At 45.0% G+C, this 22628-nt stretch overlaps 1 protein-coding gene across 1 annotated transcript in view; it reads right to left on the bottom strand.

The window, feature by feature from the left end:
- Positions 1 to 22628, bottom strand: part of LOC110535035 (transient receptor potential cation channel subfamily M member 6) — a 55115-nt gene that overhangs the window by 24091 nt on the left and 8396 nt on the right. Inside the window, exons 9-18 of the mRNA XM_090189057.1 lie at positions 10313 to 10413; positions 10020 to 10154; positions 9418 to 9471; positions 9140 to 9280; positions 7554 to 7688; positions 7090 to 7361; positions 6675 to 6903; positions 6110 to 6256; positions 5702 to 5857; positions 5325 to 5453 (exon numbers count right to left, since the gene is read on the bottom strand). Coding sequence (XP_090045183.1) covers positions 5325 to 5453; positions 5702 to 5857; positions 6110 to 6256; positions 6675 to 6903; positions 7090 to 7361; positions 7554 to 7688; positions 9140 to 9280; positions 9418 to 9471; positions 10020 to 10154; positions 10313 to 10413 — 1499 coding nt within the window. The remainder of the gene's footprint in view (positions 1 to 5324; positions 5454 to 5701; positions 5858 to 6109; positions 6257 to 6674; positions 6904 to 7089; positions 7362 to 7553; positions 7689 to 9139; positions 9281 to 9417; positions 9472 to 10019; positions 10155 to 10312; positions 10414 to 22628) is intronic.

Genomic DNA, 22628 nt, shown 5'->3' with positions numbered 1-22628 from the left:
TTTGAAGTTTGTTAAATACCATGACTTACCAATACAGTTAGTAGAAAGAAAACACATCTAGCTACCAGAAAAAAAAGCACATCAATCAGCAACATTTGTTGTAATCTACTTTTTGAAAAGGTACAGACTCTTCTGATGCAGCACTTTTTAAAAAATTGTCTGAACGGTTAAACACTTTGATGTTTGGAACAACTTCAAATGTGACATTTGAGAAACGTGGATGAACGTCTCATTGTGATGTGAAACTGTGAGAGCTGGTAGAAAGAATCACTATGTAAAGTCTAATGCAGAGGAGGAACAGTCTATTATTGTGGGGTCTAAAGCGATTCTCCAGTAGTTGTGTATACTTTTTAGCCAGCCGTTGCGAAAGTAGTGCTCAAGAGCCAAAAGTGGTCCCAGAAAATTGCATACTACATCACATATGTATACACAACGTCATTGCTCTCTCTCTCTCTCTTGCCACTTGCTAGCTGTCACTCAAATGGCAAGAGGCTGAAGCTCATTAGCTAGAACTCTAATTGCTAGGGGGCTTGCCCACGTATGGGGAAAATTTGATTTGTTGGCTCCCTTGGCAACCTCTTGCCTCACGATGGTGACGTCATAAAGCATACTGTATAACTAATGACAGGCAGTGTGATTGGTTATCATTGTGATTCTCATGTGCTTGATGGTAAAGTTGAAGACTAAAAATAAGAACTTTATTTTCCCCGCAAGGGAACTTAGTTTTGGAGTGGTTCAGAAAATAAATAAATAACATAAACATAGTAGGTTAGGCTACACCTCAGCTACACAGCAGCTACCAGGGCGTGCTCTCAGAGCATGTACAGAAAGACTGGCAGGGATATTAACAGTAATTTTCAACCTCTCCTTGTCCCAGTCTATAATCCCCACATGTTTTAAGATGACCACCATTATTCCTGTTCCCAAGAACTCTAAGGCTTCATGTCACAATGACTACCGCCCTGTAACAGTCAACGTCTGTAATCATGAAGTGCTTTGAGAGGCTGGTTATGGCACACAGCAACTTCCTCTTCCCAGAAACCCTAGACCCACTCCAATTTGCATACCGCTCCAACAGATCCATAGACGACGCAATCTCAATTGCACTCCACACTGCCCTCATCCACCTAGATACTAAGAATACATATGTGAGAATGCTGTTCATTGACTACAGTTCAGTGTTTGTCCACACACTTATTGTCCACTCCAAGCTCGTCAACAAGCTTAGGACTCTGGGACTGAACACCTCCCTCTGCAACTGGATCCTGGACATCCCGAAGGGCCGACCTCAGGTAGTGAGGGTAGGCAACATCACATCTGCCATGCTGACCCTCAACACGGGGGCCCCACAGGGGTGTGTGCGTTGTCCCCTCCTGTACTTCATGTTCACCCAGGACTGAGTGGCCATGCACGAATCCAACAACATCATCAAGTTTCCTGACGACACAACGGTGGTAGGCCTGATCACCGGCGACAATGAGATGGCCTACAGGGAGGAGGAGGTAAGTGACCTTACAGGGTGGAGCCCGGGACAACGATCTCTCCCTCAACTTTAGTAAGTCCAAGGAGCTGATGGTGGACTACAGCATTGGCCCTCAAATCCCCCACTGCCTGCTATGGCAAAAAACAATTTTTTACTTCACATTTATTTAACCAGGTAGGCTAGTTTAGAACAAGTTCTCCTTTACAACTACAACCTGGCCAAGAATAAAGCAAAGCAGTTCGACACATACAACAACACAGAGTTACACATGGAATAAACAAACATACAGTCAATAATACAGTAGAAAAAGTATATATACAGTGTGTGCAAAAGAGGTAAGGCAATAAATAGGCCAAGGTGGTGAAGTAATTACAATATACCAATTAAACACTGTAGTGATTGATGTGCAGAAGATTAATGTGCAAGTAGATATACTGGGGTGCAAAGGAGCAAAGTAAATAAATACAGTATGGGGATGAGGTAGTTGGATGGGCTATTTACAGATGGGCTATGTACAGGTGCAGTGATCTGTGAGCTGCTCTGACAGTTGGTGCTTAAAGCTAGTGAGGAAGATATGAGTCTCCAGCTTCAGTGATTTTTGCAGTCCGTTCCAGTCATTGGCAGCAGATAACTGGAAGGAAAGGCAGCCAAAGGAGGAATTGGCTTTGGGGGTGACTAGTGAGATATACCTGCTGGAGCGAGTGCTACGGGTGGGTGCTGCTATGGTGACCAGTGAGCTGAGATAAGGCGGGGATTTAACTAGCAGAGACTTGTAGATGACCTGGAGCAAGTGGGTTTGGCGATGAGTATGAAGCGAGGGCCAGCCAACGAGTGTACAGGTCGCAATGGTGGGTAGTATAGGGGGCTTTGGTGACAAAACAGATGGCACTGTGATAGACTGAATCCAATTTGTTGAGTAGAGTGTTGGAGGCTATTTTGTAAATGACATCACAGAAGTCGAGGATCGGTAGGATGGTCAGTTTTACGAGGGTATATTTAGCAGCATGAGTGAAGGGTGCTTTGTTGCGAAATAGATGGTTAATGTGAGTCTGGAAGGAGAGTTTACAGTCTAACCAGGCACCTAGGTATTTGTAGTTGTCCACGTATTCTAAGATAGAACCGTCCAGAGTAGTGATGCTGAACGGGCGGGCAGGTGCGGGCAGCGATCGGTTGAAGAGCATGCATTTAGTTTTACTTGCATTTAAGAGCAGTTGGGGGCAATGGAATGAGAGTTGTATGGCATTGAAGCTCGTCTAGAGGTTAGTTAACACAGTGTCCAAAGAAGGGCCAGAAGTATACAGAATGGTGTCGTCTGCGTAGAGGTGGATCAGAGAATCACCAGCAGCAAGAGCGACATCATTGATGTATACAGAGAAGAGAGTCGGCTCGAGAATTAAACCCTGTGGCAACCCCATAGAGACTGCCAGAGGTCCGGACAACAGGCCCTCTGATTTGACACACACATCTGTTTGTTAACTTGGCTTTCGCAAACCTTAGAAAGGCAGGGTAGGATAGATATAGGTCTGTAGCAGTTTGGGTCTAGAGTGTCTCCCCTTTGAAGAGGGGGATGATCGCGGTAGCTTTCCAATCGTTGGGAATCTCAGACGATACGAAAGAGAGGTTGAACAGGCTAGTAATAGGGGTTGCAACAATTTCAGCAGATCATTTTAGAAAGAGAGGGTCCAGATTGTCTAGCCCGTCTGATTTGTAGGGGTCCAGATTTTGCAGCTCTTTTAGAACATCAGCTATCTGGATTTTGGTGAAGGAGAAATAGGGGAGGCTTGGGCGAGTTGCTGTGGGGTTGCCGGGCAGTTGACCGGAGTAGCCAGGTGGAAAGCATGGTGGAAAAATGCTTATTGAAATTCTCAATTATAGTGGATTTATTGGTGGTAAGTGTTTCCTAGGGTTCCAGAACTTTTTTGAGTTTGTGCTAGAGGATGCAAATTTCTGTTAGAAAACGCTAGCCTTAACTTTCCTAACTGCCTGTATATATTGGTTCCTAACTTCCCTGAAAAGTTGCATATCACGGGGGCTATTCATTGCTAATGCAGTACACCACAGGATGTTTTTTGTGCTGGTTAAGGACAGTTAGGTCTGGAGTGAACCAAGGGCCATATCTGTTCCTGGTTCTACATTTTTTGAATGGAGCATGCTTATTTAATATGGTGGGGAAAGCACTTTTAAAGAATAACCAGGCATCCTCTACTGACGGGATGAGGTCAATATCATTCCAAGATACCCCGGCCAGGTCGATTAGAAAGGCCTGCTCACTGTAGTGTTTTAGGGAGCGTTTTACATTGATGAGGGGTGGTCGTTTGAGCGCAGACCAATTACGGATGCAGGCAGTGATGGCTGAGATCTTGGTTGAAAACAACAGAAGTGTATTTGGAGGGCAAGTTGGTTAGGATGATATCTACGAGGGTGTCCGTGCTTACGGATTTGGGGTTGTACCTAGTAGGTTCATTGATAATTTGTGTGAGATTGAGGGCATCAAGCTTAGATTGTAGGATGGCCGGGGTGTTAAGCATGTCCCAGTTTAGGTCCCCTAGCAGCACGAGCTCTGAAGATAGATGGGGGGCAATCAATTCACATATGGTGTCCAGGGCACAGCTGGGGGCAGAGCGTGGTGTATAGCAAGCGGCAACGGTGAGAGACTTTTTTCTGGAAAGGTGGATTTTTAAAAGTAGAAGCTCGAATTGTTTGGGTACAGACCTGGATAGTAAGACAGAACTCTGCAGGCTATCTCTGCAGTAGATTGCAACTCTGCTCCCTTTGGCAGTTCTATCTTGGCGGAAAATGTTATAGTTAGGGATGGAAATTTCAAGGTTTTTGGTGGTCTTTCTAAGCCATGATTCAGACATGGCTAAGACATTCGGGTTGGCAGACTGTGCTGAAGCAGTGAAAAAAACAACTTAGGGAGGAGGCTTCTAATGTTAACATGTATGAAACCAAGGCTTTTACGATTATAGAAGTCAACAAATGAGTGCGACTAGGGAATAGGAGTGGGGCTAGGCACTGCAGGTCTTGGATTAACCTCTACATCACCAGAGGAACAGAGGAGGAGATGGATAAGGGTACAGCAATAGCACTTCCCTTGATCATCTTACACTACAGAGGGTAGTGCGGACAGTACTGGGGCTGAGCTCTCTGCCATCCAGGACCTCTATATCAGGCGGTTTGAAAGGAAGGCCCGGAAAATCATTAAAGACTCCAACCACCCAAGCCATAGACTGTTCTCTCTGCTTCCACATGGCAAGCGTTACCAGTGCATTGTCTGACACCAATAGGCTGCTGAACAGCTTCTATCCCCATGCCAAAATGATTGCTTAATAGCTAACAATATGCACTGTCTCTATGCACACTCACAGGGCCCTACACACTTACGCACACTGACACTCCAACACACATACAAACACTCACTCCATCATTTGCTCACACACATACTGACTCTACACACATCCACTCACATACAATCATCATATACGCTGCTGGTACTCTTCAATCATCAAGTTTGAATTACAAACAAGTGCATTTTTAAGGTGAGCAATTACAATGTCCTACTAAGTTAAAGATGAGACTGCATATCAAAAAGAAAGGAAATGTGTGAAGTTGTATTCAGACTGGGTGTGAGGTTGAACAGTGCAAAAAGAGGTGGAGAACATGTGAAAAGAGAACGAGACAGCGAGAGCAAGATAAATAGAGAGGAAAAGAAGGAGAGAAAGATGTGAAATTCTCTATCAGGTATAGCAGATAAACTGTCAGACCTTTTGAGTCTAACATGCCAGAGATAAGACAGCTGTTCTCAGAGCAGGTTTTAGTCTTCAATGTGTTACACACTCACCTCTCTTATTTTCTCCACCGCGGTGGATACAATATAGACAATGACCAGCCACTCCTGAGTACTGGGCCGGTCCTCCATCTTCACCAGAACAGTGTAGGAGAACAGCATGAGAAAGGCCAGGTAAGACATCTAGACCACACAGTGAAAAAGCATCAGCTCATGGACCAGAGTGAGAACGTCACCAAGACACGGATCTACGTGAGTCTAATCACTGTCATTCGTGTCAGACTGAGGAATATCTTCAACAAAAGGTCTTTGTATAATACGCATTTCCTGAGGCGTAGAAGAGTATAATGATTCCTCCCCCCCCTCGACATATTGCAAACTGTATGGGAGAAATGACCGTGATTAACAGAAGTGGGGTGCTGCTAGCTCACCGTGTGGAACATGAACTTGACGACCGGAGTGTTGTAGAACTCGTACAGCCTCCTGGTCCAGAAGAGACACGGGGTGGTAACGGGTATGACTGTGTCAGCTTCGGGGTCTGAGATCCTCTCCCAGCATGCTGACCCCTTCTCCACATCCTGGCCCTCCTTCAGAGCACCACGAGAGAACATGGCCACGTTCATTAGGGCACACATCAAGAAAACGCTTTGCAACGGAAATCAATAATGAGAAAAGTCCCTCCCTGTTTCAGTCCATTTCCTACCATTTGATGTCTAATAAAAACGACTCCGGTATCAACATTAGCATCAATCTCACATTAGAATAGCAACCTAGAAGGATTTGAAGGACTGAAGTTCAGAGAGACTGGTGTTCGGTGTACATTTTGGCACCTTAGTTACTGTATGCCCCTCCTGGGCTGCCTCTGGTCTCCCCGTGTCCCAAATAAACTGCAAAGCCTCCTGGGACTGGGGCACATGGGACATTTCCGCCTGGCTCTTAAAGTCTAGTAGCAGGATGGCAGGGGGCATGAGGATGCTCAGGATGATCTGACACACACAAGATTGAGACACATAAACAAAAATCTAATCTGAGGGGTAACTGTTAGAACAGTACAACATCGACTGATATTACTACACTAATAATATTTATAGACTAATAGACTTATTAATAGACTAATGGACATAAGAACACACTTGAACTAATGCTTATTTATGCAGTCATTCAATCTTATCATGGAAAGAACATTGAGGTGCACTGGTTTTACATTACTTTCCAGGATCTTAAAAGGAGACAAGGTGCCTAGAACACTCAAACTGTTGGCCTTTGGGCTAGATACAGCACATTAACTGATTTAATGCGATCTGTGGTTGTCTTAGTAAGTACGGCCCGTGGCTTTTGAGGGCAAGGCAATACCGGGTGGCCCTCCAGACCTTGTTGAAGACAAAATTAGTTTGAGACCCTCACTTTGAACCAGGAGTTCTTCCTCATGTTGAGGCGGCCGGTCCACAGGTCGGTGAGCAGCATCTGGGTGCAGGAGTGGGAGACGAAGGGGCGGAGCCGGGAGGACACGGCCATCTGCAGGCAGGTGAAGTGGCTCCAGGCCTCCATCTCCGAGGTCAGCAACTTCATGGCCATGCGCTCGTTCTGCCTGAAGGCATTGTCCAGCACGTCTACAGCCAGTTGACCAAAGTCCCTGCGGCCAACCATGCCACCACACACGAACATTGATAAACACAGACCGGGAAAACACACACTCATAAACATAGTAATATACACACACAACCACAAAAGTCCACTCTGCAGAAACAACATACACAAAACCCCAGAGACACACTACTACTAAACAAACATTTCAAGATGTGTACAAGGAAAGACTGACAGCGAGTAGGTTTTGAGTTGCTCCGCTGTGGTGTCATCCATGTTGCTTTGCTTAGCCTCGTGGGCCATGGCGCGGTACAGCTTACAAGCCACAGTTGCCCGGACCATGGCCTCCTCCCCATGCTGCCACAGGAACAGCGCCATCTGCTGGCGCCTCTGCAGCACGGCCCAAACAAACAGGTCGTTGAAGTTGAACACTACCAGAGAAGAGTCGCCCAGCTTGGAGCTCTGCTGCTGGGCTTCCTTCGGGTCCCTGGGGACCATGGATCTCTCCTGGAGAGAAAGGAGGGAGGGGAGAGGCGGACAGCCAATGAGAACACTAATGCACATGGGGTATTTGTAGCCACAGAATATACTAGCAATCAATAGCCTGTGTGTGTGTTTCAGTGTGTGAGTGGAGACAAGTGTCTTTAAAAGACTGCATTTGTAGGTGAAAAGTTAGCTTGTCCCAGATCTCTTAAAGACCTTGCGTTTGTAGGGCTGAGCAGTGTGGAAGACAGGTTTGCATGGCGGACTGTTGTTAGGGCTTTGGGGTGGGTGAAGGGTGCAGGCTTCCCTGTTTGGTCCGGGGTCCTGAACTATCTTGTCCAGTCCAGTGTCCTGGAAATGATACCCACTCAAATCAGTGCAAAGTGAAATGTACACCAGGTTACATTTCAAAATAAAACATAACAAACAAAAATGAATACGGCTATATTATTGGTGTCCATTTTTACAACTGCTTGACGGCCAAGGGTGATATCTTGCGCTGCGTGTACTGTATACAGACATTTAACATGGGCTGTGTTATAGACCAACTACATTGTAGTCACACTGCATGCAACATTCAATGGCTGTGTGCCATGCTATCGACTGAGTAGTGGGGCTACACATTACTATGGTTGTGTTCCTCTGCCAAGACGTTGCTGACGCATGCCAGATCTTACAACACCTGGATAGGTATTATATGTAGGCTGATGAAAAACTTGAAATATCCTTATTCATGTCACTGAGGGAGAGAGGGGAATGTAGAACGTGTACATTCTGTCAGAATATTCTATTGCTAGACATCAGGGATCCTATGGAAGGAGAATGGCCACAGTCTGGTACAAGTCACGACAGCCGTGAGTTGAGGAGAAGTGGGGAATTTGGACATAGGTCAGATGAAGTGAGGAAGAACAGATATCACTAAAGTTATGTCCAGCACAGAGGTGTATTGGCTGTTCAGAGATGTAAGGAGGAGACTCAACATAGGAGGAAGGGTTAAATACCAGGGCTTGTATGAATATATCTTGGTCTGTTCAGCTGTCTGACCCTTTGGGGGAATAAACTTGGTTTGAGCTTTAACAATTGTGGGTGAGTTTCTGCTCAGTTCATTTAGAACCTAACAAGGCCAATCAGCTAACCACATCCACACTGAGTATACAACACCTGTTCTTTCCATGACATAGACTGACCAGGTGAACCCAGGTGAAAGCTATGATTCCTTATTGATGTCACCTGTTAACTCCACATCAATCAGTGTAGATGAAGGGGAGGAGACCGGATAAATAACCATTTTTAAGCCTTGAGACAATTGAGACATGGATTTTGTATCTGTGCCATTCAGAGGGTGAATGGGCAAGACAAAAGTGCCTTTGAACAGGTTATGGTAATAGGTGCCAGGCCCAGGTGCACCGGTTTGTGTCATGAACTGCAATGCTGCTGGGTTTGTCACACTCAACAGTTTCCTGTGTGTATCAAGAATGGTCCACCACTCAAAAAAACATCCATCCAACTTCACACAACTGTGGGAAGCATTGGAGTCAACATGGGCCAGAATCCCTTGGGGAACACTTTCAATATGCCCAGACAAATTGAGGCTGTTCTGTGGGCAAAAGGGAGGGGTGCAACTCAATATTAGGAAGGTTCCTAATGTTTTGAATACTGGTTGATGCATGCAACGTCTGAGCAGAGGAACACAACCTATATCGTATGATGCGGTCAGTTTATAGGACTTAGGTTAAACACCTATCCAGACGCTGTGACATCTGGCAGGCAAATGAAAATGAAACGCGACCATGGTCACTTACCATGCAGTGGGTATGTAAGTGGTTATAGTAGGCCCGGAAGTGTTTCCGTGTGTATGTGCTCCGATAGGCTCCTCCTATCAGATACTCAATCACCTGCCCCACGTCTATGAGGGAGACTCTGTATCCTTTGGGTATATGGTTCTACACACAAATGCGCACACACACGCACAAAAACACACGTGCACACACACATAAATATTTCCACACACAAATACTATAGAAACACACATAGGAAAACCTTACATTTTCCCCAATGTTGCATGTTCAACCGTATTCACCTGTTTCACATCTTCCACAAGGTGATGGAGGAAATTGTCTGTTGGTCCCTGTTGCTATAGAAAAATGATGACATGTCATGTCTTCGTTATCCACAATCAACTCAGAAACAACCAAATGCCAACCAGAATAATACTTAAATGGCTAGTTATCTGGATTATAATACATTTGTTCCTACGGAAAGAAGTGGTAGACCAGACCATTTTAACTTTCAGAAAACAAACTTCCACAATTTTATATGATCATATATGGTGTGACTTGTCTCCTTATGGAGCAACATCATTTAAAAAGTTCTGAATTATTGAATATGGTTTATAACTGGAAAGATCATCCACAGCTGGACTCATGACAAAGAGCTATGTGATCAACAAAACATTTTCAAACAGTGGGAAAACCAAACAACCAAAGAGACGCTTACACTGTATTACTGTGATTGCAAAAGAAACCACTGCTATGGCAAATATGGTATATGAGTAAGCTAACAGCCAATGTACTGTCAATATGAAAACACTGAATTGCTTCTTTATGTACAGCATACACTATATTGTAACTCGTAAATACAGAGCTGAAAAGGCGATAAGAGAGAAAGTGATTAAGTCATTACCGTGTTATAGAGCTCTTCCAGACGTGAAACGGTCAGGAAGCGGTTCATGGTCATACCGTTGTCGATCAACAGTTTGACAAAGCCAACCCGGTCCATGATGAGAGCATCCAGCATGGCCTGCTCCAACGAGCCAACCTGACAGACAACAACCACCACCATCAAGCATGACTGTCATACCATCAAACACAGCAGTTCCATTTAACTTTCTGAATACAAAAAAAAACTAAAAAGAATCAACATAAAATCAACGACACTGGGCAGCTCTGCCCTGGCTGCCTCCTTGTCTGTGTTACCTGCCAGTACTGGCCGTACACTTGGATGTGTTTGTTAGCCACGTCTGCTCTGTCCCAAGCCAGAGCCGTACCGAGCTGCTCCGCTGGAGATGACTTGGTACCTGTCAATTGTCACAAAATCTGTTAATGACTGTGGGCCGATCCTAACGCAACATCCGCCCTGCCTAACTCACAATTTTAAAGATCACGTGTAGATTTATTGGACATTGGTGTGAACTCATATTTCAAGTTAGGATTCAGCCCTGAGAACACATAGAACAGGCACGACTAGGGCTGTTATGGTGACCGTATTACCGCTCACCGGCAGTGATTCCATGCGACTGTTAAGTCACAGTCTCCTCCAAGCTCTGATGCTGCATTAGTAACTTGCTAACTGCTTGGTATTCAGCACTCTATTGTCCCTCTAATCACTCTGACCCATCCAATAGTCAATGCGATTCTGTGAGAAAACAATGTTTTGATGGCCTCTATTAAAATGAGGAGGATCCCCTCAGCTTTCTATAGGCTAGGCCAACTATATTTATTTCTCAACTCTCCTAATATTAAGCACATTGTTTCTCTTTACAACAGGTGTACAGCCTACCTGGCTGGCATGAAAACGAACCATGGGAAAAATGTCATCCATTCCCTATTTAAGAGCATAAATTATATGTATTTTTTCCCCTGCCCCTGTTTCGAAACAGGTGCATGATAATGGTAAATTCGAAATCAAAACAAATTTCACAGATGTATTATTTAGTATAAACTCAGCAAAAAAAGAAACGTCCTCTCACTGTCAACTACGTTTATTGTCAGCAAACTTAACATGTGTAAATATTTGTATGAACATAACAAGATTCAACAACTGAGACATAAACTGAACAAGTTCCACAGACATGTGACTAACAGAAATGGAATAATGTGTCCCTGAACAAATTGGGGGTTAAAATCAAAAGTAACAGTCAGTATCTGGTGTGGCCACCAGCTGCATTAAGTACTGCAGTGCATCTCCTCCTCATGGACTGCACTAGATTTGCCAGTTTTTGCTGTGAGATGCTACCCCACTCTTCCACAAAGGCACCTGCAAGTTCCTGGGGGGAATGGCCCTAGCCCTCACCCTCCGATCCAACAGGTCCCAGACGTGCTCAATGGGATTGAGATCCGGGCTCTTCGCTGGCCATGGCAGAACACTGACATTCCTGTCTTGCAGGAAATCACGCACAGAACGAGAAGTATGGCTGGTGGCATTGTCATGCTGCAGGCTCATGTCAGGATGAGCCTGCAGGAAGGGTACCACATGAGGGATGTCTTCCCTGTAACACACAGTGTTGAGATTGCCTACAATGACAACAAGCTCAGTCCGATGATGCTATGACACATCACCCCAGACCATGACGAACCCCCCACCTCCAAATCGATCCTGCTCCAGAGTACAGGCATCGGTGTAACGCTCATTCCTTCGACAATAAACGCAAATCCGACCATCACGCCTGGTGTGACGACCCTCCCACTCTGTCTGCCGTATTCTTTCTCTGCTCGTTTTCCTTATTAGGATGTCGGTGGGCGGAGCCGGGAGGGTCGTCAGCGACATGGGACACACCTGTGCCCTAGGTGTGTCCCGGGATAAATACACCTCTTCCTCATTCATTGAGGAGACTCTCTCCATGCAGACACACTGATAGAGTTTGGTTGTGGCATTTTTGTGGCCATTTTGTTTGTTTGCTTTGGCACCATTCAACACCCCTCCTTATCACATTTATGCACACAAACACTCACTCACACTACTGATTACTGACTACACACATCATTGTTAATTGTATTTAGTTTACTTCCGTTAATAAATATATTTTGTTATTCCTTATCTCCACTTTGTCTCCCTTTTTGTTACAGGCTTTGAGCCGGTTCGTGACAAGTGGGGGCTCGTCCAGGATCATAAGGTTGGTTCCTAGACATTTTGGCGCATAGCATTATGAAAGACTAATACTAGTGTCGTTGGGCTTACTAGTATGTTTATTGTGTTTGGGAGAAAACGTGGAGTTAATGTTTGAGAACTGTAGGTGCTTTGTTTGCATCTTTTGTTACCCCTTGTTTGAGTTGTAATGTTTGGTAACCAGTATTGGTTGCCTTTGTTTGGTAAACATGCCACTGTAGTGGATAGTTGGTTGTGTGCTGCGTTGGAGAGAGTACACTGGTTAGTTTCCAGGCCCCTGCCCAGGCTGGAAACTCTTGCTCTACTTGCTGTTGGGACATCGGTATGAGGAGGTGAATACAATCAGCTGTGTTCCTCAGTGGGAGATTTGGGTAGTGCAGTGACACTTACTACCCGGAGCTATAGCCTTTCTTCTTTCCCTGTTAGGCTTAGCGACGTGTTTCACTTTGGAATATGTTGGGCATGGTTATTTTGTTTGTTATTTTTGTGTGGTGTCTGTGGACTGAGCAGTTGTCTCGGGGGCACATCCTTGGCTTGTGGGAATCTGCCAGTGCGCTGGGTGTTTTTTTCCCCCCCTTGCCAGCTGGCTACATTGCGTAATTACCAACCGAAAATCAGCACGAAGACAAGGGTTGAGTTATTGTAGGTTTTGGGGAAGCTCCATATAAATCTCATCTCTCTTCTGTGGTGCCCAGTGTGATTGTCAGTTCTCTTGTGGTCCGGTCTGGTGTGCTCAGCAGAGGAGAAGAGCAAGATTTTTTTTTTTTTGTATTTACTTGTGACTATAGCGTCTTACGTAGACAAATATAAACATCAAAAAAATTATGTTAGGTTGATATTGAAGGCCAATCTGATGGAGAGTGGTATTCTTGAAGTCACCACTAGGGCAGCCTCTACCGAGGACTCCCCGTCTCCCCGTAACGTTACAATGGCCGCTCCATCAGTTAGTCCTAGTAGTCTTCTTTTTGAACAGCAGAAGGAACTGCTTCTGTTAGAGCTAGAGCATGATCGTGTAAAGTATGAAAAGGAATTGGCATTTAAACAAGATATGGAGCATGCTAAAATCAAGAGCAGCTAGAGTTGGTTAGGGAAAGAAAGCTCTCAGGGGAGAGTTTGCTCTGGGAAGGTGACCCAGATTTACCTAGGTGTCGCTCCTCTTTCGGTCATGCCCCGGACACATTTGATGTTGTTGGGAACTTACGCACTTTAATGTTGCAGTGCGTGTTGACTGGTAAAGTGCAGGAAGCATATTCAGCTCTTAGTGTCAGTTATGATGAGGTTAAAATGGCTGTGTTACAGATTTACGAATTGGTTCCTGAGGCTTACCGCCAACGATTTAGAACTTTAAAAAGGTATAATAAACAGACTCATGTTGAGTTTGCGCAAGAGTTATCTTCACAGTTTAATCGATGGTGTTCCACCTCGGCAGGGCTGTGTGATCTGATTATGCTAGAGCAATTTAAGGACAAAATCCCTGATCGTATAGCCGCGTACATTAACGAACGAAAAGTAAAGCCTGTCGCTGAAGCTGCGGTTTTGGTGGACGAGAATGTTTTGACTCACAAAAGTGTCTTTGCAGAGCCCCGTTTTCGGAGTGAGAGGGGTCTTTCGGAGAGATTTTGGCCTAGCTCACGGAGATACTCTTGTTCACAGGCAGAGTTTCATTCAACTAGGGTTAAGCCTGACTCCTGTGGTAAAGCTGACTTTGGTCAAGAGTGTCACTACTATCAAGGTTCAGGTCATTGTAAAAACGAATGTCCGGGTTCTCAGGGCTAGGGGTAAATTCAGTACTTGCGCTTACGTTAAATCTAAGCCTGCAGCGTTAGCAGCGCCTGTCCCACATCAGTTCACTCCTGACACACTGTCTCATGCTCAGGGGCATGTGAAAGTCCATATTGACCCAGACTATTTACCTTTCATTACAGAGGGTGTTGTGTCTATGTTAGGAAGTAACGACCTTGTGCCAGTGAAGATCCTGAGAGACACAGGTGCCTCTGAGTCGTTTGTGTTGGAGTCTGTGTTACCCTTCTCTGCTGAGACTGATTCAGGGAATAGTGTTCTAATTAGGAGAGTAGGTTTGAACACTCTGTCAGTTCCATTGCATAAACTGATGTTGGATTGTGAACTGGTGAAAGGTGAGGTTGTTGTGGGGGTGTGTCCTTCGTTGCCTATTGAGGGTATCGACGTTATCCTTGGGAATAACTTGGCTGGTGAGCGTGTATGGCCCGTCGTGTTTCATCTCTTGTGGTTTCCGCCTAGCCGTCATTTGTAGGGATACCTGATGAGAGTGCGCAGAGTTTCACAGAGGCGTTCTCTGCGTGTGCAGTGACACGTTCTATGAGCCGTGGCAACCTGGTCACTGCTCCGGCTAACGAGAATACCACAAAGAAGTCTGTTACTGCTTAACCTGTTTGCCACCAAACTGTGCCTGTGGAACAGTTGGGAGATGTTGCCCATGTCTATTTTATCCAAGAGGATGTCCCAATGAGAAAGTGGGTGTCTCATGGTAGTTGTTTTTTGGGGGAGGTGATTAGTCAGGTTGTTGTACCTGTTAAGCTTCGTGAGTTAGTGTTGACAACATCCCACAATGACGTTGCTGGACATATGGTTGTGAGGAAAACCTATAGTCGCATACTAAGACATTTCTTTTGGCCTAGGTTAATGTTATGGGATTTTGATGAATAATGACTAAATTATAACTAAACAGAATACTACTATGTTACTGTATGGATGTATGAATCTTATTATAATCATAATACTGAATGTAACATGTAGTTTTCGTCCAGAATTAGAAGGACTGTCAGCTCCATTAGTTTCTAACAAGGAACAATCGTCAGACTGGCTGGAATGCTGAGTTCCTTACAGGACATCCTGTCTCTACCCAGGGAGGGGAGAGACCTTGGGCTTGTAGTAGATTGTTTAACAGGTGGCAGACAATGTGGGAAGGCTTGTGAACTATATTACCATTGTATCGGAGAGAAGGAAGAGCAGCATTCAAAATGCTATGACAAAATATGATATAAACCAATGTACATTGTATTATGATCAGTACTCTCGAGAATAAAAGCTATTGATTGATTTTGAGACTGGTCTCTGTCCATTTTATGCAAATACGTATCTTACAAATTCTTAGAAATGGGCAGAGTGTTTTAATTGAATTGGTTGATGAACATATAGGAATAAAATTCCTTTAACAGTTAAAGAGATGTTTCTGAGTTCATCAAAACTTGTCACACCTGTCAATTAACTGGTAAACCGAATCAAGCTATTAAGCCGGTACCACTGTTTCCTATTCCTGTACTCAGCCAACCTTTTGAGTATCTGATTGTTGACTGTGTTGGTCCACTGCCTCGTTCTAAAAGGGGTAGTAGCTACCTTTTCACTGTGATGTGTCTAACCACTAAGTTTCCTGCTGCCTATCCTCTCCGTTCTATCACGACTAAGTCTGTGCTAAAAGCTTTGACTCAGTTTATTTCACTGTTTGGAATCCCTAAGGTCATTCAGAGTGATCAAGGATCTAATTTCACCTCTAATCTGTTTGGTCAGGTTCTCCAACAGCTCCATATTAAACACAATTTGTCTAGTGCCTATCACCCGCAGTCAAGGAGCGCTGGAACGTTTCCATCAGCTTATGGTACTGAGATGGATTTGGAGGAGGGGTTGCCTTGGTTACTGTTAGCCGCTAGGGAGGTTTCACAGGAAAGTATGGGTTTCAGTCCAAATGACCTTTAGACATAGGGTGCGTGGACTTCTATCTGTTCTCCAGGATGACTGGAAGTCTCCCGAGACCCCTCGGTCCCTGGTATCTTATGTGTGTGATTTTGCCTGTACGCCTGTACGCCGCTGGTGAAATGGCTAAAGAGAAGCTATCATATTCACAGGAGAGGATGAAGGGGATATTTTATCAGCGAACTGAGCCTCGTCACTTTAGTCCAGGTGACCAGGTTCTTGCTCTGCTGCCAATTGTTGGTTCTCCTTTTCAAGCCAAGTTTCAAAGTCCATATACGGTTGTGCGCCAGGGCACTGACCAAAACTACCTAGTTGCCACTCCACCTTGGCACCTTTCAACACCCCTCATTATCACATTTATGTATGCAAACACTCACTTACACTACTGATTACTGACTACATACATCATTGTTAATTGTATTTAGTTAACTTCTATTAATAAATATATTTTGTTATTCCTTATCTCCGCCTTGTCTCCCTTCTAGTTACGAACTTTGAGCCGGTTCGTGACACCTGGTAAGACAAAACCGTGACTTGTCAGTGACGAGCACTTTTTGCCAGTCCTGTCTGGTTCAGCAATGGTGGGTTTGTGCCCATAGGAGACGTTGTTGCCAGTAATGTCTGGTGAGGACCTGCCTTACAACAGGCCTACAAGCCCTCAATCCAGCCTCTGTCAGCCAATTGCGGACAGAATAAGCACTGATGGAGGGATTGTGCTTTCCTGGTATAACTCAGGCAGCTGTTGTTGCCATCCTGTACCTGTCCCGCAGGTGTGATGTTCGGATGTACAGATCCTGTGCAGGTGTTGTTACACGTGGTCTGCCACTGCAAGGACGATCAGCTGTCCGTCTCCCTTTAGCGCTGTCTTAGGCGTCTCACAGTACGGACATTACAATTTATTGCCCTGGCCACATCTGCAGTCATCATGCCTCCTTGCAGCATGCCTAAGGCACGTTCACGCAGATGAGCAGGGAACCTGGGCATCTTTCTTTGGTGTTTTTCAGAGTCAGTAGAGTGGCCTTAGTATCCTAAGTTTGCATAACTGTGACCTTAATTGCCTACCGTCTGTAAACTGTTAGTGTCTTAACAACTGTTCCACAGGTGCATGTTCATTAATTGTTTATTGGACAAGCATGGGAAACAGTGTTTAAACCCTTTACAATCTGTAAAGTTATTTGGATTTTTACTAATTATCTTTGAAAGACAGGGTCCTGAAAAGGGGGTGTTTTTTTTGTTGTTGCTACGTTTATGTAAAGACCAGATTAAATCAATAATAGTCTGATGGGTGACAATATTAGCCTATCACTTGTGAATACACTATATGACCAAAAGTATGTGGACACCTGCTTATTGAACATCTCATTCCAACATCATGGGCATTAATATGGAGTTGGTCCCCCCTTTGCTGCTATACCAGCCTCCACTCTTCTGCAAAGTCTTTCCACTAGATGTTGGAACATTGCTACAGGGACTTGCTTCCATTCAGCCACAAGAGCATTAGTGAGGTCGGGCACTGATGTTGGGCGATTAGGCCTGGCTCGCAGTCGGCGTTCCAATTCATTCCAATGGTGTTCGATGGGGTTGAGGTCAGGGCTCTTAGCAGGCCAGAGTTGTTCCACACCAATCTTGACAAACCATTTCTGTATGAACCTCATTTTGTGCACGGGAAAGGGCCTTCCCCAAACTGTTGCCACAAAGTTGGAAGCACAGAATCATCTAGAATGTCATTGTATGCTGTAGTGTTAAGATTTCCTTTCAATGGAACTAAGCGGCCTAGCCCGAACCATGAAAAACAGCCCCAGACCATTATTCCTCCTCCACCAAAATGTACAGTTGGGACTATGCATTGGGGCAGGTAGCATTCTCGTGGTCTACGCCAAACCCAGATTAGTATGTTGGACTACCAAATGGTGAAGCGTGATTCGTCACTTCAGAAAAAGTGTTTCCGCTGTTCGAGAGTCAAATGGCGGCGAGCATTACTCCACTCCAGCTGACACTTGGCATTGCGCATGGTGATCTTAGACTTGTGGAAACCCATTTCATGAAGCTCCTGAAGAACAGTTATTGTGCTGACTTTGCTTCCAGAGGCAGTTTGGAACTCGGTAGTGAGTGTTGCAACCGAGAACAGACGATTTCGGCTCGGCAGTCCTGTGTATATGCCCCCTCAAGCCGATACCATGACGGCCCTCAAGGAACTTCACTGGACCTTTTGCAAACTGGAAACCATATATCCTGAGGCTGCATATATTGTAGCTGGGGATTTTAACAAGGCACATTTGAGAAAAGGCTACCTAAATTCTTTCAGCATATCGACTGTAGCTCTCGCACTGGAAAAACACTGGACCATTGTTACTCTAACTTACGGGATGCATATAAGGCCCTCCCTCATCTTCCTTTCGGCAAATGTGACCACGACTCCATTTTGCTCCTCCCTTTCTATAGGCAGAAACTCAAACAGGAAGAACCCGTGCTAAAGACTATTCAACACTGGTCTGACCAATCGGAATCCACGCTTCAAGATTGCTTTGATCACGCGGACTGGGATATGTTCTGGGTAGCCTCAGAGAATCATATCGATGTATACGTTGATTCGGTGAGTGAATTTATAAGGAAGTGTATAGGAGATGTTGTACCCACTGACTATTACAACCTACCCTAACCAGAAACCGTGGATAGATGGCAGCATTTGCTCAAAACTGAAACCGCCTACCACCGCATTTAGCCATGGCAAGGTGACTGGGAATGTGGCAGAATACAAACACAGTAGTCATTCCCTCCGCAAGGCAATCAAACAAGTAAAATGTCAGTATAGAGACAAAGTGGAGTCACAAATCAACGGCTCAACACAAGACGTATGTGGGAGGGTCTAAATATAATCACGGACTCCGAAAAGAAAACCAGCCACATCGCGCACACCGACGTCTTGCTTCCAGACAAACTAAACACCTTCTTAGCCCTCTTTGAGGATAATACAGTGCCACCGAGCGGCCCACTACCACGGACTGCAGGCTCTCCTTCTCCTTGGCCGACATAAGACATTTAAACGTGTTAACCCTCGCAAGGTTACCGGCCCAGGCGGCATCCCTAGCCGCATCCTCAGAGCATGCGCAGACCAGCTGGCTGGTGTGTTTACGGACATATTCAATCTCTCCCTATCCCAGTCTGCTGTCCCCACATGCTTCAAGATGGCCACCATTGTTCCTGTACCCAAGAAGGCAAAGGTAATTGAACTAAATGACTATCGCCCCGTAGCACTCACTTCAAGTGCTTTGAGAGACTAATCAGGGATCATGTCACCTCCACCTTACCTGTCTCCCTAGATCTACTTCAATTTGCTTACCGCCCCAATAGATCCACAGATGATGCAATCGCCATCACACTGCACACTGCCCTATGCCATCTGGACAAGAGGAATACCTATGTAAGAATGCTGTTCATTGACTATAGCGCAGCATTCAACACCATAGTACTCTCCAAGCTCATCATTAAGCTTGAGGCCCTGGGTCTCAACCCAGCCCCCAGGTGGTGAAGGTTGGAAACAACATCTCCACTTCGCTGATCCTCAACACTGGGGCCCCACAAGGATGCATGCTCATCCCCCTCCTCTACTCCCTATTCACCCATGACTACGTGGCCATGCACGTCTCCAACTCAATCATCAAGTTTGCAGATGACACAACAGTAGTAGGCTTGATTACCAACAATGACGAGACTGCCTACAGGGAGGAGGTGAGGGCTCTCGGAGTGTGGTGTCAGGAAAATAACCTCTCACTCAAAGTCAACAAAACAAAGGAGATGATCGTGTACTTCAGGAAACAGCAGAGGGAGCACCCCCCTATCCACATCGACGGGACAGCAGTGGAGAAGGTGGAAAGTTTTAAGTTCCTCTGTGTACATATCACTTACATACTGAAATAGTCCCCCCACACAGTCAGTGTGGTGAAGAAGGCACAACAACACCTCTTTAACCTTGGGAGGCTGAAGAAATGTGTATTGTCACATAAAACCCTCACAAACATTACAGATGCACAATTGAGAGCATCCTGTCGGGCTGTATCACCGCCTGGTACGGAAACTGCACCACTCACAGGCCTCTGCAGGGGGTGGTGCGTTCTGCATAATGCATCACCAGGGGAAAACTACCTGCCCTCCAGGACACCTACAGCACCTGATGTCACAGGAAGGCCAAAAAGATCACCAAGGACAACAACCACCCGAGCCACTGCCTGTTAACCCCGCTATCATCCAGAAGGCGAGGTCAGTACTGGTGCATCAAAGCTGGAACCGAGAGACTTAGAAACTATTTTTATCTCAAGCCATCACTAGCACAGAGAGGCTGCTGCCTGAATACAGACTTGAAATCATTAGCTACTTTAATAAATGGAACACTTGTCACTTTAATAATGGCACTTTAATCCTTTTTACTTATCTTGCATTACTCATCTCATATATACAGTGGGGAGAACAAGTATTTGATACACTGCCGATTTTGCAGTTTTTCCAACTTACAAAGCATGTAGAGGTCTGTAATTTTTATCATACTTCAACTGTGAGAGACGGAATCTAAAACAAAAATCCAGAAAATCACATTGTATGATTTTTATGTATTTCATTTGCATTTTATTGCATGACTTAAGTATTTGATCACCTACCAACCAGTAAGAATTACGGCTCTCACAAACCTGTTAGTTTTTCTTTAAGAAGCCCTCCTGTTCTCCACTCATTACCTGTATTAACTGCACCTGTTTGAACTCGTTACCTGTATAAAAGACACCTGTCCACACACTCAATCAAACAGACTCCAACTTCTCCAAAATGGCCAAGACCAGAGAGCTGCGTAAGGACATCAGGGCTAAAAGTGTAGACCTGCACAAGGCTGGGATGGGCTACAGGACAATAGGCAAGCAGCTTGTTGAGAAGGCAACAACTGTTGGCGCAATTATTAGAAAATGGAAGAAGTTCAAGATGACGGTCAATCACCCTCGGTCTGGGGCTCCGTGCAAGATCTGACCTTGTGGGGCATCAATGATCATGAGGAAGGTGAGGGATCTGCCCAGAACTACACGGCAGGACCTGGTCAATAACCTGAAGAGAACTGGGACCACAGTCTCAAAGAAGACCATTAGTAACACACTATACCGTCATGGATTAAAATCCTGCAGCGCACGCAAGGTCCCCCTGCTCAAACCAGCGCATGTCCAGGCCCGTCTGAAGTTTGCCAATGACCATCTGGATGATCCAGAGGAGGAATGGGAGAAGGTCATGTGGTCTGATGAGACAAAAATAGAGCTTTTTGGTCTGAATTCCACTCGCCGTGTTTGGAGGAAGAAGAAGGATGAGTACAACCCCAAGAACACCATCCCAACCGTGAAGCATGGAGGTGGAAACATAATTCTTTGGGGATGCTTTTCTGCAAAGGGGACAGGATGACTGCACCGTATTAAGGAGGATGGATGGTGCCATGTATCGCGAGATCTTGGCCAACAACCTCCTTCCCTCAGTAAGAGCATTGAAGATGGGTCGTGGCTGGGTCTTCCAGCATGACAACGACCCGAAACACACAGCCAGGCCAACTAAGGCTCCGTAAGAAGCATCTCAAGGTCCTGGAGTGGCCTAGCCAGTCTCCAGACCTGAACCCAATAGAAAATCTTTGGAGGGAGCTGAAAGTCCGTATTGCCCAGTGACAGCCCCGAAACCTGAAGGATCTGGAGAAGGTCTGTATGGAGGAGTGGGCCAAAATCCCTGCTGCAGTGTGTGCAAACCTCGTCAAGAACTACAGGAAACGTATGATCTCTGTAATTGCAAACAAAGGTTTCTGTACCAAATATTAAGTTCTGCATTTTCTGATGTATCAAATACTTATGTCATGCAATAAAATGCAAATAAATTACTTAAAAATCATACAATGCGATTTTCTGGATTTTTGTTTTAGATTCCGTCTCTCACAGTTGAAGTGTACCTATGATCAGAATTACAGACCTCTACATGCTTTGTAAGTAGGACATTGCTCATCCATATATTTACAAATTCTTATACCATTCCTTTACTTAGATTTGTGTGTATTAGGTATTTGTTGTGGAATTGTTAAATATTGCTGCACTGTCGGAACTAGAAGCACAAGCATTTCACTACACTCGCAATATCATCTGCTAACCATGTGTATGTGACCAATAAAATTGGATTTGATTTGAAAATGTTTGTTGATGCTAGTGGTTGTATTAATTTGAGATCTATCGGATCCCACAACTGTCCCAGACTATGTTTGGAATATTTATTTATCGCACAGAAGGACATGTTGACCAGTAGAATAGGTCAACTTTTGTACTATTAAGGATAGTAGATTGACATAGGCCAGTGCTTTTGCTGTTAGTTAGGCCTACTCATTGTTGGCTGACAAAAAAGTAAATATGGACAGTTTCTCCAACACCTTCAATATGCACCTCGAAATTCGATAAGAACGCTCGCAGTTGCATCCCCAATTTGTCTGTCTTCACTTGTAGCCTGTGAGAAGGACCTGGGATGCCTGCGAGAAGGACCCTATCACGTGAAGGGTATTGGCTAATAAGAATTGAGATATCTGAGAGAGCCATGTGAGTGAGAGGTGCTTTGGGGCACGCAGCCGGGAGAAAGGAATTAAAATTATTATATTCACCACAAGGGCACAACGGCTACTGGCCG

The sequence above is a fragment of the Oncorhynchus mykiss genome, chromosome 11 (assembly GCF_057628025.1).
Source record: "Oncorhynchus mykiss isolate SJ-2025 chromosome 11, ASM5762802v1, whole genome shotgun sequence".
Taxonomy (NCBI): domain Eukaryota; kingdom Metazoa; phylum Chordata; class Actinopteri; order Salmoniformes; family Salmonidae; genus Oncorhynchus; species Oncorhynchus mykiss.
The sequence above is the reverse complement of the archived record's forward strand: the minus strand, read 5'-3'. Positions and strand labels throughout refer to the sequence as shown.